Below are 13,451 nucleotides of genomic sequence, written 5' to 3'. Positions count from 1 at the left end.
TCTCTTTTAGTCCTCACATCAACACTATGGAGCAGGGGCTGCTGTTTGGTGGAATTTACACCGAGAGTGAGCCCCCCACCCAAGGTCACGCGGATGATCCGCAAGGGAGCTGGGGCCTGAATGTGACGCCTGTGCCTGTCTAACCCCTTGCTCCATTTTACTGCACTTATGCAGCTCGTTTCTGAACTTGAAAGAAAATGAATAGCGTTTCTATGAAAGTATCAGTATGTCAGATACTTTTTTAGTTTACACTGACTTTGTCCTTTTGTTAGTCTGACTGTATTGGCTTTTACTCAATCTGCATACATTAGCTTACAATGACTTCTTCTATTAGTCTGAATAGATTGGCTTTTACTGGATGTTTGTATCTTCTAATCTGATTTAGAGGATACCTGCCCTGTCCCTTTAAACTCTGTGCTTGTCACTCTGCCTTTCTGGACCTTAATCCCACACACAAGGCTGGGACAGCCCACCTTTGCTCACCTGTTCCAACCCTGAGCCCAAACTTCCCCCCCTTAGGGTGGTGGAGCCTAGAGCTTTGTACGGCTGAGGGTGATGGTGGGGTGCGGGGCAGGATATCTTTGACAAACAAAATGCAAAACAAAGAATTCAAAATTAGGTCCAAAATGAATATTTATTTAAGGTGAGAAATCACTGCACATTCCAGATTTTTTAAAGACTGGAAAATACTACAAATTTTAAGAGGCCCCAAAATACACACACACATAACATGTTAGTGGTTAACTGGCAACTTAAAAATGCCTTCCCCTCTCTACATTTTTAGTTACTTAACTGTTGATTATCTCTTCATATGACCATAATTAGGTGCTACAGTTGTTAATAAAGCAGAAAGCTAAGCCTGTCTTTTCTGTACTCTAGTGGATCACAACATCGCTTTTTAAAAACGGCCCATTATCTTTATCTAGATTTGTATGTATGTGTGTATTTACAAATAAATCCGATGATTAGCAAAGAGGACACACTTCAGACATGTTCTAATCAAGATTTTGTAATTTCCCACTTGCTTTATTGAACATTCTGAAATATCTTTACAGATGGCAGTAAAAATGGAATCTTTTTAGCTTTATCAAATGTGTCATTGCCTCAGAAAAAGAGGGAAATGTGTGTCTTCATGGTTGGATACACTGCCTTGTGGGTGCATTCCTGACTGGAGAGCACTTTCATCCGGACAGACCTGGGTGAGGCTGGAAGTTCTCCTCACAATGATACACATTTGCTCATTGACAGACTTCCCCAGTGTCTGCTCCTGGCTAACGCTCCCCTATTAGCACAAGGCAAGGTACTGCGGGACACTGTATGGTCATGTGACCTCTGGTACTGTCCTTCATTTCTCAGATTAGGGTTACATCAGCACAGCCGGGTAGTAGGACTCTTCCAGAAAGCTATTCCTGCACCTAGAGAACCAATAATAGTATGAAATGACTGAAGACCCCACAAATATATCCCAGCAACCCCAAACTGAATGTATCCTCAAATTAGCTTCCCTCAGCCAGGTCCCCACTGCATGAATCCCCAAGAGTGGGCATGTGGGAGAGAGAAAGGCAGAGGGACCAAAGGCCAAAGGCAGATGCCCACCTTCAGTCTTTGCACAAACCGTGGACTAAGCTCCAGGTGTGTGGGGCCCAGAATTCCCTCCCCGAACAGCTTTGAACTTGCCTCCTGGGCTGCTGACCTGCTGGACTATGCTTACTCAGGCTCAAGTGATGGCCAAACAAAGTCAGGGCTAGAAAGAGGAGGGGGCAGCCAGCACCTGGCAGCTGCCTTCGCCCACACTACCAGGGTCCAAGGGGTCAGGTTATTCTCAATTTGCGTGAGGCCTCTCCATTTATTATGCAGACATAATCGTCTGGAGGGAAGGATAGGACATATTTTATTTAACAGTTTCTTAGCTAGACTTATAACTTAGATGTTCCACAATGAATGAGCAATACTTGTATTATCAAAATGAATAAGGAAAAAAACTATTCAATACTATAATGAGCAAACAAAACTTTGAAAGCCAAACCTAGATGTCTAGTTTAGGAACTGTGTTTTGTGTGTCAAGAAAGTGAACCAGGACATCTGTCCGTTAAAACTCTTTGGCCTCTGGGAAGGAGAGATGAAGGGACTTCAGGATTCCTGACCCTATTGGATAAAGAAGGCACAGCCAATGCTGCCCCAGCTTCTGGAGAATGTGCCTAGGAGAGCAGGACCCGGCCTATGGGGACTGAACAAGCAGAAGCACAGGGTCACCGTGTGGGTGTGCAGTTGCCGTGGCCAAGACTGATAGACATACGCCCCTAATGCCGCTCCTGAGGAATGGTGCGAACCACGGAGACCTCACAGAGTCCGATCTCCCCTCCGGCTCATGGGGTCGGGCACTCCATCTGCTTATGGTCATGTGGCCAGAATCTGCAATATTAGTAAAAATTTCTTGCATGAGAGGTAATGATTCTCTTTGGGAAGACAAACGGCAGTAACATGAAGCAGAACGGTCAGTTTTTATCACACAGCCATTTAAGCTTCTAAGCATGATTATTTGTGTTGCATAACCCTTCCAGAATGATCGATAAAATTAGGACACACTATTAAGAATATAATCACGTAAACAAGTCCATGCCTTCTCACCATTCTCCACCTATGGTCAAGTACCTGCCGCCGGTCCCCTGGTCACCGAACCCTGACTCTGAACCCTGCATCGGTTTGGGCAGAAGGAGTGAGAATCCACAGTTTTAGTTTCTAAGAGGCTGACCTGCACACCTGGATCTAGGGCGATGGAGACAGCAGTCCTGGCTGGTGATAGGAACTTCCACGTGCGGGCTTCTCTCTCCCTTACTTGCTAACTAGTATCCTACTTACTGGATCCAATTGCACAGTCCCCATCCTTTGCTAAAAAGAGCCACCAGGCTTGGCATTTGGTTCAGCTGTCTGATCCACGTGGCTTCCTGCCCCACATTGCTCAGGCAAAGCCGGGAGGGAGAGATCAGAGCCCCACGAAGGCTCCTCAGTGTGACTCCCTCCTAATGATCCTTTTCCAATCAGAAGGGAGTGATTTTCCTCCGCATCATTATTTCCCTGCCTAGATTTCTACCCTCAATGCTGAGTTTCTCCTTCTATTAACAAGCAACTGGGAAGTTATACTCACCAGTACTTTGTACGGATCTTGTAGTTTTAGAGTCTGACCTTTGACTGACCTTTGGGCATAAGCGGGCTCTTAAAGGGGCAGTGCCTGCTTTTTTCTAAACATATTAAAAGACATTAGAAGAGATTCTGCTTCTTTCAGGAATTCCCCCTGGAGAAAAAAAAAACACACATGATGCAGTTATCTTTTATTCAGCTGGCGGGGTGCCTTTGTGCACTGTTTAGATGTCAGATTCCATGTAGCGGCCTGGATACTTGGTATTCAGAAACCAAGAAAGAAATCTGCATTTCAAACTGATGCGAAACACAAATTAGACTCATTCCCTCCTCTAAGACAGAAATAGTACTTGATAACCACACCAGACACGATGTACATGGGTCCAGTTAACAGTTATTGAGCACCTGCTGTGTGCAGGACACCGTGTAGTGGGCCATACTGAGTACTATGTGAGTCAACAGTGTAGTTTTACATGGACATCTAGAGATTTTTAAAACTTCTTAAAGAAACTAAGTACAATGTAAGCAGGTAGATGATGGACTAAATATCCTAGAAACTAAGAAGAGTGGTTGGCAATGCATGTTTAGGCTGGGGATGGCAAAGGGAATCCGTGATTCAAATTTTCTTTCCTAGGTTTTCTTTTATTCTGAGGTTTCCATAAGGTTTCTTTTCCCGGCTCCAATAATAAGTCAGTCGCCCAAGCCCGTCGCCAGCTCCTCAAGCCTCCTCTGACTACACACCGTTTTTCATGGTCTAGAGTCTATATTCACATTCGTAGACAGAGTTGCAGTTTGCAAATACCTTATGTGTTTAGGTTTATAGTATAACTTTCAAGGAAATGTAGTCTATCCTTAAACGTCACGAAATACCAACAGCCAGACTTGTCTCATCCTTAAAGCAAGGCTTTGCCATTCCTTTATTAGAACAAGTACATTTAAATGTTACCAGGACGTTTTGAGCAATGCTATGGAAGGACCATGGGACTGGTTCGTGAAAGACTAGAGTCTGATGTAAATCCTGCCACTCGATTGCATCATGAGTTTGTTCGAGTCACCCAAGTATTCTGCTTCTCTGCATCTGAGACCAGTAATCACATTTATTTGCTGCAATATGTCAAAGGGTTGTTGTGAAAATCCGTGTAATTACACAGGTACCATTCAGGTGGAAGGTATCAGTATTATAACACATTGTGAAATACACTCCTGGCTGTAGCTTGTGGGTTTTTTTACTTGTTAACCGTTATCAGTGTTGTATTTCTAATTTTCTTCAGCAATCTTTATAGAAGGTTTCTTTCCTAATTACTTTTTCTAGCTTAGGATAAAACACAGAAGACTCCCACAGAGGTGTTCGCCTAGACCTCAGTTTGAGAACAGAAAGCCTCCAGGGCCTTCGCCCTCCCGCTGCCTTGTTCCCTTCCTGGCGAGCGCAGCGCCGCCTGGCCCCAGCCCAAGCAAAGGCTCGCTGCCCCTCTGGGTCCTCAGCTCCTGTCTTCTCCCTCTTTTAACCCCCTTCTTCAGGACAGAAGCAAAAAGGCACAATTGCCAAATATAAAGTGAAGACTCTAAATCTCTGCAAGTGTTCCCCCCACCAACCCCCAAAATCATACGTTTCTCTTGTCCGTTTAACCTTTGAAAGTGGTCATCAAAAAGAACCTGGTGAGACCTACAGAGTGAAAGGCAGCGCCTGAACCACAGATGTCATCGGGATTGGTGGAGAGACCGACCCTTCCAGGACAAATGCTGGAAGGACCGTGGTCTGGCTTGTCTGGTCTCTTCAACCAGATCATAGTGGGAAGAGTGAGGGAAGAAAGACAATTGCCACTGGAAAACACACTGTATACATGACAGTTCAGGAAAATACAGGTGAGAGACACATCCTCTATTCTATAGCCTTATTGTTCTCTTTTAGGCCTGAGACACAAAGTGCAATTATAATGTCTGTTTGTCATCTAGAAGGATGCAGGCTGTGTATCTCATTCATTGGGGAACTTGAGCTTCTTTGAATGGAGGCATGAAATCCAGCTATGAAGCACAAAGTACCTATTGTTCTGGCGAGATCATGAAGAAGAGGGCTTAAGCTCTGAACAATTCTTTTATCTCAACCGTAATTAAATCAAATAGGTGTCTGTGTGCTTATTCTCCTTTTCCTTCATCTTCTAAGGAAAAATAGTGAAAAGAAGGAAATTGGAACCAGAAAATATAGAAGAGTCTTGGCTAATAAATAGAGATTGAATGCTTTTTGTTTTTCTCCATCCCTAACTCTCTGCGTAATAATAAGCCCGTAGTTTCAAAAATCTATGTGTTGAATGTGATAAAAATAAGAAACCAATCAAACCCTTAATTCCATAGTTAGATGGCCAATGCCTGGCACTTCGGTTAGGTCAAACACCTTCTGATGAGGCATGCTGGGCTCTTCTGTAAATGATTCGATGGAGTGGCCAGAAACCCCAAATTAAAGCCATATGGGAACTTACTGTGCATATTAAATTGTGTGTAGCAATGTTAACAGCATCTTGATTTGTGGCTGCAAGTAATAAATGAATTATATTAATTTTGTAGCTGCAAGCTAATTTCTCCAGAATTACTTTTTAATAACCAAGCATCATGTTCACTGGTAAGATTTAAATACATTTAGGAACAAATCTGTAGACTTTTAAGTAATGCTAGATTATCATTTTGAAAGCTTAAGAGTTTGTTTACTATTTCCCCTAAAGCCCCATTTTTGAGAGAAAACTGTTTTGCTTAAACCAGGTGTGTTGTCAGTAGAGGTCACCATGCCAGCACAGCCAGGCGGGGGCTGAATCATTGTAAGTATTTTCCCCCCTATTTATAGGTGATTTGTCTTTTTCACACAACTGACCATTTTCTCTTCACTGCTGGAGTAAAACTCATCATACTTCCGTATCAGCACAAAACTTTGAGAATTATGGCTGGTTGTCTTAAGTGTGGCTGTTTAGTTTGGTGGTTGAGAGTGTGGGTTCTTGACGTGAACTCCCTTGGACTAAATTTTCATCTCGCTACTTATCAACTGTGTGAGCCTGGGCTAGTTTTCGTGCCCCAGCTTCCTGAGGGAGGTGATAATAGCCTGTATCCCAAGCATTTGAAGGGATTCACTAAGAAAGCACTCATGCAGTAGAGAGTTGAGACTTTCCTTGAGGCCTGCCTATAATTTCTGGGGGAGCATGAGGCTCATAGGGAGATGGGGAGGCTGCTGGTCAGGCCACCCTGGGTTGAATCCAAGATCCACCTTTTATTGCTCTTGGACAATAAATGAGCTTGCACAAGCTGTTTCACTGCTCTGGCCCTCGCCCCTCCGTCTTTGTCTGTGAAATGGAATTCTCCTACTATGCCCCTCTCCCTGCCCCACAGGGAGGAACTTATGAGATGAATTGTGCAGTATAGCATAGTTCTGGGCATGCCATACTTTCCATACATGTTCATTGATATTCATTTCCTTTCTCTTCCATGGGAGGCAGCCTTATTTTGAGTATTTGGGGTGGGGGTGCAGATTGCCACTAAGTCAAACGGCCTATTTCTCCTATGTTTTCTTAGGGTCCACATCAAAGGGGACTGCTCACTGTAGGAAATAGTGGTATAGAAAACCTACACTCGCAAACAAATAGATGTTTATATGTAATTAAAAAAATATACCATATTATTTTTACTGCAGATTTTTCTTCCTAATTATATTTAATATTATACAATGTTAAAAGTAGTTGGCCTTGCTGAATAAGCAATGAAAAGGGAGATAGAAATATAAAAACTAGCTTATACTTAAAAGTATTACTATGGGTAATGTATATATAACTAATTAGAATTATACCACCAAAAATATTCAACTCCTTTACAGATGATAATAATAATAATAAGCATTATTTATTGAGTATTCACTATGTGCCAGGCATGCTGAATGATTTACATGTGATATCTAAGTTAATCTTTCCCTGTTTTCAAAGGGTAATATCTTTTTCATTTCTGTATCCTCCACGCCTAATACAGTGCCTGAATAATAGTATAGTACTAGGTATCTATTGGATGAATGGGGACTCTTTTGGCCTTGGCTACTCAGGCCCTAGGAAAGCAGGGGTCATACATGGACTGTTCATTACTGAGTCCACCCTCTCCCAGCCCCTTTCGCAGCAGCTGGTGCAGGCTGGCACTTTTGAACAGCATGTTACCTGTGTCAAGGACACCCAGGCATCCTTGCTACACCAGAAACTCCACAAGATTGGGGTGCTTGACTCTTCCTGTCTCACTGTATCCTCACCACTGAGAGCAGTGAAGAACTCATCAGAGACTCAATAAATAATGGTTGAATCGACTCCTTCACATTTCTCCCTCTGTTGAGACAGAAAAATGTGAAGGCTAAGACACATTTGGAGTTTCTATTGAAGGCATGGAGCAAGTGCCAAACAATTGGCCTTAAGAACACAGCTTACTTAGAATCCACAAAGTGGGGGAACCTATGACCATTTGGAAACACAAATGTATGTAGTCAACAGGGGGAGAGATAGTAGAAACAGAAAAAAGAATCCTTGGGAACAGTATACGATCTCAGAGAAGAGGGGAAGGAACTGGTGGACAGCTGTTTCAAGGCACTGCTTTTGCACAGAGGCAAGGAGACCCGGCCACATGCTGCAGGAAATGGGAAATGTGTGTAAAGCGGGGCTCACTGTACTCAGAATGAACTAAGACAGTGTCTTCTCCGGCAGATGGGACCCTCCAAGGAAGGCCGGTGATGCCATGGGCAGAATGTAACTGTCAGGTGGGAGGCCAGGGCAGTGCAGAGGTGATCAGTGTGGTCAGGGCAACCCCCCAAGGGGCACTGATGAGGGCTGGGTGGGCTGCAGCAATGGTCCTGTTGGGTTTGGTGTTCAGTGCATGCTGTTAGCCCATAGATGAAAGACATGCTCTAGAACATCAGCCACCTAAACTGTCATGAGGGATTTTAAAACAATTAAACATTTATTGAGAACCTATGTATGATGTTTAAGGCAGAGAGCCACAGTAGTCCACACAGCATATAAGATGAGATCTCATCTCTTGAGGATTCAGACTCTAGGAGGGGAGGTGTGGCAGAGATTGCTAAATGCCCAGCCAATGCCTATTGACTCCTTCTTTCATAATTCCAAAACATCATTTTATTTCAGGTGGCAATATGCTCTGATTAAAAAAAAACAACAACTTGGATATATTTTTCAGCTTCTCTTCAATCTATAGGTAGTCAGTGAGATTTAAGTAGAAGTAATTGGGTGGGGCTTCTATACATATTTTCTAAAGGGTTTGATCAGGTGGATGGGACACCCCTTTGCCATCGCTTTTGTTCTTAATTGGGATGAGGATGCAATGGCTAGATCTCCAGCAGCTATTTTGGGCCATGAGGTGAATTTGAGAATGAACATCCCACACTAAGGTTAATGGAGAATAGTCAAAGAGGCCTCTGGTGTCCCTGAACAGCCATACAATTTTTAAAATTTTTTTTTCTTTTGCTTCTCGTTACCACTTTTTTATATGAGAGAGAAATATATCTTCATTTTGTTGAGGTCACTTAGTAGAACATATATACATTCTAATCCTGATAAAGGAGAAAGGACAAACATTTAAGGAGTTCAATATAAGAGTCACATAACTCAGCTCGAAAGAAAAAATGCTTAATCAATTTGAAGGACAATAATTATTAGAAGGGTTTGGGAGAAAGAAAAACCTTTCATCTTTCTTTCTGTAGGTAAGGGAAGCATGATGCCAGGCAGAGAGCAAGGAGCTAAGGTATCCTGACCTTGAGCCTTTTGGGTGCTGTATACTATTGCCACTAGTCGGCAATAAGAGGCTAGTGGTCAGGCCAGGTTCTGCCCCAAATATGACTCCAAGCCTTTCTGATCCTAAACTGCTCTGTGCTATGCTGTTTTTTGTGTCCCATTCCCTGCCCGCCCCTTCAGAGCACGACCTTAAAAGATCAGACTCTGCAATGCGTCTGTGATGTTGGCATATGAAGGAACCAGTCATATGATTTCTCAGGATCGCAGTCCCCAGGCAACAGGGTGGGGGGGCCCTGCTGAGGGAGTAAAGTGACACCTCACCCTTGGCAGGAGCAAGGGGGCTCCCTGACTCCCATGCCTGGGGTCATCTGTGGGGTCCGCAGGATGATGAAGCCACAGGGCTCAGACCCATGCACACCACAGTACCCCAGATTCCATCAATCCGCTGAAGGAGGGAGCACTCGTGGGATCTGTGCATCCACCTTTGGAAGGAATTTCCTAATCCACGAGGTTTGTGCCTGCAAACCCCACTCTTTCACTTGTGTTCCTTGTGAACAAAGCTCGGAAGTGAGACGCTCCTTCTGAACAGTTGCCTTCTCCCCATTCAGCCAGCTGCTTTTCCTCTTAGCTCCCCCATACTGCCAGAAGGGCTCCCGGAGAAGACAGCTCCTCTAGCAGCCTCCGGTTCCAGCAGGATTCTGTGACCCCAGGAAGTCTGTACGGATTTCAAAGGCTGTCTGGACCAAAAAGATGCGGAGCAGGCGCGAAGCTGTTCTCAGCCAGGCAGTGGGTCACCTTGAAGCAAGGGTGGGGGAGACCGCACCTATTCTGCTAGTGATTTAACAGAATGGCCTTAACATTTTTTAAAAAGCCCTATTCTCCCAGTTCCAGATCCGTCCTTACTTTCTTGCCCTTTGCTCAGACGGGATGAGTAGTGATCAAACTCTCAGTATCTGAGTGGCCTTAAAGAGGCCCAGCAATCCTGGCCACAGTACCAGAGAGGGCAGGTTGTGTGCGCATCTGCGAGAAAGCAGTTACTCCATTGTCGCTACAGGTAGGGGACAGAGGGCTCTCTACCTTAGGCAAACTCCTCTTTATCCCTGGAGGGCACACTTCCTCCTCTTTCTCCGACCTCTTTGCTCCTGCCCTCCTGAGATTTGACTGAACAGGCGCTCACACTGCCACTTTTGGAAGGGCTCGTTCAGGACCCGCAGCATCCTTTCCCATCAGCTGCTAGGTACCTTGGCCCCTTGGAGAGCGCGGTTGCCGCGAACGCCTAAGGCTCTGGCATTACGATGGGGATGGGAGAGCTGAAGGGCCTCTGCCCCTCTGGAGAATGGGGCGCGGGACTCCAGGCCTCGGCTCAAGAAGTCCCACAAGCCGTGGGAAGGGCAGGACAGGGGTAGCTCTTAGCGGAATTTGCAGCCGCCTCCCTGATCCCCATTGCGGCAGACGCAGCGGGTGAAGGGATGACCCCCTGTCCCTCCTCTCAGGGCCTGGCGCCAAGAGGTCTGCCTCTCCTGGGTTCAGACCAGAGTCTCTAGGACCAGCTAGGTCTGGCTCACTGGCCATGCAACCCCTTCCTGGTCCCGGTAGGTTAGTGCGCTTACCAGGTGCAGACCCGGAGCCCCAGGGCGCCCACTGCGGGCAAGACATGGGCAGTGCAGCGTGTGCCTCTGTGCCCCTGTGACAACTGCGGGGTGGGGTTGGGGGGGTGGCGGTCAGCCACCTCATTCCCCGCAGGAGTCGCCTCCGAGACACCTTCAGGCCCGCGCCCCTGCGCCGCAGCAGCAGTGGCGATGGCCCCGGACGCACCAGGGGTCCTGACTATGGTGCGCGGACCCCTGCCCAGGCCCGCCCAGGCCCGCCCGGGCGGGCTCCTCCCGGCACTGCTGGACCCTAGTCTGCGGTCCTCACAGGCCTTCGCAGCTGTTCCCCCTCTGTCCCCTGAAAGGTGGACTGGCACCAGAGGGTATCTGGAGGGAGGTCACTGACACCTAGGTGTTTATTCTAGAAGGGGCGCAGTTCTTCTTAAGAGGGTGAGCTCCCCCAGCTCTATTCAAGTAGGGTTTTTGGTGGCCTTTTGTCAGGAAACTTATAATCACACAGAATTTAGCCTCTAATCGGCCAGACTTATTTAAAGGGCACAGAATCAAACCTCTCATTTTTAACAGCCACTCTGTTGTTTGCTGGAAATTTGCCACCGAATTTCGGCTGGAGCTGAAGGTTACCAGGATTTATCATTGTTTCCCCAGGATGTTCAACCCTCATGGGCTCCTCTTCTTTCATTTAAGATACTTAAAAAAAAATCTTGTAAGCGCTTTGGCCATTTTGTTTAAGAAATTTGTTTTACCTTGTATGGCTTTGAAATCCAGAAATATTTCTGAAATGGGGAGGAGGGAGTTTTGGAGACAGAAAGCAGCTGTGAAATAGTAAGTATGAAGAAATATTACAGCTAATAGATATCCTTTACAAGTGTAAATGTCTATGTTTAATTGCTTTAAAAATGTGGGGTGGAAAAACACAATTATACATTATGATAACAAACCTGTACAGAAAATTTCCAAACCATACAAAACAAGTGCTGAAATTTTTTTTATGATTGAAATACACTATCCAAAATTATGACCCCACCTACCTAAATATGCTGCCTCATCTGCAAATGCTTGAAGAGGAATTATTACCCATTGAATGCATTTAGATTTATCCTTAATAAAAAGAAAAGGGCATGGCTTTTTTATATTGTTGCACATTTTCAAATGTGCCTTCCAATATCATTGTCAGCTTGGTGTTATTTTCAATATATTAAATTTCCAATTTTTCAGAGATACATAAGATGTAATTCCTAATCATTATAAACACATTATTTTATTCATCTTATTTTAATAACATGCATTTTTATCATTACTGTACAACTGAAATAGACACTGAGTTATGCTGGGTGCATGTCTTCATTCAACAGTACACTCTGAGACACCTCGTTCAAACAAATTGTGAATTTAAAAGAAAAACCAAAAAAAAAAAAAACCAAATAAAATTCTTCCTGGAGAAACAGAATCACAGTGCTTTACAGACAAAAGGAAAGGAAAAGGAGTTCTCATAAGAAAAGAGGTTTATTATTACATAGAAAATTCTCACAATAGTTGAAACACACTTCAGAAACTAGGAAACACCTTAGATAGAGTTGTGCCAATTACTCAGCCCACAAGCATCTGCTTTGTCTTAATTAGATGGGGGGAGGTGAATGACCACTGTTTATTTTCATTTTCCTCATTAATTATGAAAAACTGCATTTAATTCATCTTGCATGGTGAGAGATTGGCTGCGCAGATGTAAGTCGTAAGGGAAGTGGCTGTCGGTGGGCAACCTGAACATGGCACCCTGCCCAAGGGGACCCCTGGGTGGCACTGCACAGTAATGCATGCCGTAATTGTAATTTTTGCCATAGTCCAAGGTTTCTTCTTGCTTCAGAGAAAATATCCCATTATAGTTAATTGGGGGAGGACTTAAGGGACCTTCAAACTGAGGGCTGGCACACTCAGGGGAAGCGCTTTCATAGAAGGATTCATATGCACTGCAATAATTATAGGGTTTCATGGACTTGGAATTATCAAGAGTTCCATGCCCTGGGGGGGTGGTGAGCTCAGGGCTGTGGTAGGGCGGGTAGAAAGTGGAGTAGGGTGACCGGGTGTGATGCGCAGCCTCCCCGCCCTGCCCCATCAGGAAACTCCTGGCGTTGAGCTGCAAGCAGCCGGCCACCAAGTTTGTAGTCGGCTGGGAAAGACCTTTGCATAAGTTTTGGACGAACGTGAGCAGGTCAGGTCTCTTGCCGATTCTTAGAATTTCCGAAAGTGCCCAAATGTAGTTTTTGGCCAGTCGTAAAGTTTCAATTTTGGACAGTTTTTGGGTTTTAGAATAACAGGGGACCACTTTTCTTAAATTGTCCAGAGCGTCGTTCAGGCCGTGCATCCGGTTCCTCTCCCGCGCATTAGCTTCCTGTCTCCTGAACTTGACCCTCTCGAGTCGCAGCTTGGTCGTCTTTTTTTTCCTAAGACCCCTCCTTCTGGGCAAGCCGTTTTCATCTTCCTCTTCCCTGTCTTCCTCCTCTTCCTCTTTCTCAGTTTCTTCTCCCGGGGCTCTTTTGATGCTCTTTCCTCGAAGGACAATCTGTTTGGAAAAGCTTTCTGGTTTCTTAATTTGCTTCTGGTCCTCGCATTCTCTAGAAAACTTTCTGCACATCTGGGATTCTGGCATTACAACAGACTCATCAAACGGTAGTGTTAACATGGTTCTCTAATCTTAAATTACCTGAAAAATGCCAATATTTAAAGTGTTTTCATTGTTAAAGTTTATACACTTCAAACATATTGAATGACTTAATCATAAAAATGCAAAACCACGTGAAAAGAAACTGATTCCGGGAGTCATCTTTTTTTACATTAAATATAATTTTTGAGTTTGGGCAGATGAGTAATTATGGCAAATATTGACACATGCAATGGGATTAATTCATACAAGCAGATTATCAAAAGAAAATAAAACATGAGGCATTTATAG

At 44.6% G+C, this 13,451-nt stretch overlaps 1 protein-coding gene across 1 annotated transcript; it reads right to left on the bottom strand.

Moving 5' to 3' along the window:
* Window positions 1-12,167: 12,167 nt before the first annotated feature.
* On the bottom strand, window positions 12,168-13,181 carry NEUROD6 (neuronal differentiation 6). The gene has a single exon (XM_037126453.1). The coding sequence runs from the start codon at window positions 13,179-13,181 to the stop codon at window positions 12,168-12,170; it is 1,014 nt and encodes a 337-aa protein (XP_036982348.1).
* Window positions 13,182-13,451: the final 270 nt, after the last annotated feature.

Source organism: Artibeus jamaicensis, unplaced genomic scaffold (assembly GCF_021234435.1).
Source record: "Artibeus jamaicensis isolate MK-2021 breed Jamaican fruit bat unplaced genomic scaffold, CSHL_Jam_final contig_1016, whole genome shotgun sequence".
Classification (NCBI taxonomy): Eukaryota; Metazoa; Chordata; class Mammalia; order Chiroptera; family Phyllostomidae; genus Artibeus; species Artibeus jamaicensis.
The sequence above is the reverse complement of the archived record's forward strand: the minus strand, read 5'-3'. Positions and strand labels throughout refer to the sequence as shown.